The 3,457-nt window shown below is 57.7% G+C and overlaps 1 protein-coding gene across 1 annotated transcript; it reads left to right on the top strand.

The window, feature by feature from the left end:
* Positions 1-333: 333 nt before the first annotated feature.
* LOC4343364 (uncharacterized) lies at positions 334-3,457 on the top strand. The gene is made up of 2 exons (XM_015790033.3): positions 334-1,976; positions 2,804-3,457. Exons 1-2 carry the CDS (start codon positions 483-485, stop codon positions 3,149-3,151), a joined length of 1,842 nt encoding a protein of 613 aa, XP_015645519.1. The 5' UTR covers positions 334-482; the 3' UTR covers positions 3,152-3,457.

Raw genomic sequence — 3,457 nt, 5'->3', positions numbered from 1 at the left:
TGTTCGGAAGTGATTGCTGTGCTGCACAGTCTAGCACCGCAGCATAAGTTGTGATGCTTATAATATAGTCGCAGATGACTGCATACAAACGAACAAAGCCCCATCATATTCGAGTATACTTGTATTTAAATATAGAGCTAAAAATTATTACATTTTGAGAGGAACCTAGTATATTTTAGGATGGACGGAGCTGTAGATATTGGATTATTAAAATATAAAAAAATTGCCGTTTAGTGGAGCAAATTCCGGTTTGTGGGCCCGGCCCGGCCCGGCCCAGTTATCCGTCAGCTCGCTCGAGTCTCTCTTCCCCACCCCCTCACCTCAGCAGCAGCTGGGAGCTCTCAGTCACCACTCCGCTCGATCTCCCCCCGCACCACTGCGCCGCGCAGAGCGGAGCAGAGCTTCTCCCAGAGCTAGAGCTTTGCGCTAGCCGTCCGTGGCGCGAGAATCCCGAGAGCTCGCGCCCCGAGCAGGAGCAGGCAATGCCGGTCCAGGACCCTTCCTCCCCCGTGCCGGCGGCGGCGCGGCCGAAGCGCACGTCGTCGGCGCCGATCCGGCCGTCGGACTACACGCACAGCCCGGCGCACCACCGCGTCGCGCTGCGGGACGCCGCCGGGCTGGCGGGCGTCCTCCATGGGCTCCCGCCGCTCGCCCACCCGAGCCGCATCCTCACCGCCGCCGACGCCGCCCGCGAGGCCCGCCTCGCGGCGTCCGTGTCCGGGGCGCTCGACCGCCGCGACGTCCCGGGCGGGGACACCGCGCTCCACCTCGCCGTGAGGCTCAGGCTCCCCTCCCTCGCCTCCGCGCTCGCCGCCGCCGGCGCCGACCCCACGCTCCAGAACCACGCCGGGTGGACGCCCCTCCAGGAGGCGCTCTGCCTGGGTTGCAAGGACATCGCCGCGTGCCTCCTCCGCGCCCACCGCCTCGCCGCCTGGGCCAAGCTCCGCCGCCGCGCCCCCGCGCTGTCCGCGGCGCTCCGCCGGGTCCAGGACTTCTACCTCGAGGTGGACTTCCACTTCGAGAGCTCCGTCGTGCCGCTCCTCTCCCGCGCCGCGCCCTCGGACACCTACCGCATTTGGAAGCGCGGCGCGGAGCTCCGCGCGGACACCACGCTCGCCGGCTTCGACGGCCTCCGCATCCGCCGGGCCGACCACTCGTTCCTCTTCTTCGGCGAGGAGGCCGACGCCGGCGGCCGCCACCTCCCCCCGGGCTCGCTCCTCGTGCTCCACCGCGGCAAGCGCGAGGTGCACGACGCGTTCGCGGCGGCGGCGGCCGCCGGCGACGAGGATTCGGCCACATCTGACGCGGCCGCGTATCGACCGGGGCTCAACATCTCCTCCGCGAGGCTCGTGCCGAGGACGACATGGCTACGGAAGGAGAAGACGGAGAGCGTCGGGGAGTGGAAGGCTCGGGTGTTCGACGTCCACAACGTCGTCTTCTCCTTCCGCACGCTCAAGGCAGCCAACGCCGGCCGCAAGGACTTCACCTTCGAGCTCGCCGGAGACGACGACGACGACGACAACAACGACGACGAGGAAGACTTCCTCCCCCTGGAGATCCGCGACGATGACGAGGACGGCGACTTCCTGGTCGCCGACATCCCCCCGCCCCCGTCGCGCCGCAGCTGCTACGTGCCCGGCCGGCGCAGCGTGGCGGCGCCGCCGTCGCACATGGCGACGCCGCAGAGGCGGCGGAACAGCGTGGACGTGCCGCGGCGGCTCCCGGCGTGCGCGTCCGTCGGCCGCGGCGAGGGCGGCGTGTTCGGCCGCCACGCCACCACGACGGGGGGAGCCAGGTGGAAGGAGGAGGAGACGGTGAAGACGCTGCGGCCAACCGTCTGGCTCACCGAGGACTTCCCGCTCACCGTCGACGAGTTCTTGCCGCTGCTCGACATCCTGGCCAGCCGCGTCCGCGCCGTGCGCCGCCTCCGCGAGCTGCTCACCACCAAGTTCCCGCCGGGGACATTCCCGGTGAAGGTAACAAACCACCAATTCTACCATTCTGCTGCTCCAATTCTTGCATGAAGCACTGAAATTCTTAGTGTTTCAGCTGAAGCAAATTCATCATTTTGCAAATTTGGCAAGAATTTAGAATGTTTCAGTAATTCTTCATAGTTCATTCTTCAGTACTGGTACTGGCAATGTGGTTGCAGAAGTCAATGGGCATATCAGTTAACTCATCACTAATGTAGCATCAGCAATATGTAGAACTTATCTCCTTGAAATTTATATGAGCAAATTATCTCTATGTGCACTAGAAATTCTTGTCATCAATCTGATAATAATGTTAGGTGTTAGCCTGTTAGGTGACTTATTGTCATTTGCTACATTGGGACCATTTATCCATACGTGAACCGTTCTTCACTGTTCATTGTACAATAGCGCAAGCTTGATGTGCATAAATGTGTGACAACATTTAGGACAAAAATTGAATGAAGTTTACTCGGTGCACATGCTGATCTGCACCGAGAGGGAATTTCCTGGTTTGCTCAATTTGAGGAGTTGGTGATGGATGTTATTACCTTGTCGTGCTAGAAGCTGGTTTAGGATAAAAAAGCATGGAACATTTCAAGCTTACTCAATGCATTGTTTACAAAAGTAGTACTCATTGTAGTTGCATGCTCAACACTATCCTTATGCTGCTTCATCATGTTCATGCATCATTTTGCTTCCAAAGAAATATTGTGGGAGACATTGAGTTGGTCTGCTGGAATGGACATATACTCATTTTTGCTACTCTAGAGACATTCTGTGAAGTTGAAGTGTATGAATTCAGCTGATCCATACTTCTGTTTTTAATGCAGGTTGCCATTCCTGTTGTTCCAACGGTGAGGGTAGTGATCACCTTCACCAAGTTCGTCCCTCTCCTCGAGCCGGAGGAATTCTTCACGCCGATGTCAAGCCCCAGCCTGTTGGTGAGCCCGGGTCCGGGATCCATCATGCACAAACCAGACACTCAGAAGAGCTCCTATTTGAAGTGGGGCTTGAAGAACTCCAGATCGAAGCCGGTGAACCTGTCGCAGGTTGCGGACAACACCGACCCGTTCACGATCCCGAGTGACTACACTTGGGTAAGCCTCGGGTCTAAGGGCCAAGACAAGAAGTCATCCAAGACTAAGAAGGGGAAGACCAAAGAGACCAAGCTTAGCTAGAATCAGGTTACATGATCCAGTGGCCCTGGTTCAGTGAGAGCTCCCAGAACCTGTAATTACCAAATCATCTGGGAAGAGCCATGCCACTGGTAATAATACCTAGCATTAGCTTTGCACTACTCAAGAAGAAAAGCACAATGGTTATCAGTAGATGCCAGGGAATAGAGCTTGTGAAACCATGCCTGGTAAATTTCTCCCCCCCCCCTCTCCTGTTCTTCTCAACTGATTGTTCAGCTGTGTTGTAAAACTGCGCAAGAACCGAGACGCTCAATCATTACATGGATTCCTTCTGTTCTTTCTGTGTAA

Source organism: Oryza sativa, chromosome 7 (assembly GCF_034140825.1).
Source record: "Oryza sativa Japonica Group chromosome 7, ASM3414082v1".
Taxonomy (NCBI): Eukaryota; Viridiplantae; Streptophyta; class Magnoliopsida; order Poales; family Poaceae; genus Oryza; species Oryza sativa.
This window is presented reverse-complemented; position numbering and strand designations above follow the sequence as displayed.

Excerpts from the sequence above, each read along its gene's own strand:
- LOC4343364 (XM_015790033.3), top strand. The coding sequence starts at position 483 with ATGCCGGTCCAGGACCCTTCCTCCCCCGTGCCGGCGGCGGCGCGGCCG. Across the intron at positions 1,977-2,803 it reads CGGGGACATTCCCGGTGAAG|GTTGCCATTCCTGTTGTTCC; the intron begins GTAACAAACCAC and ends TTTTTAATGCAG.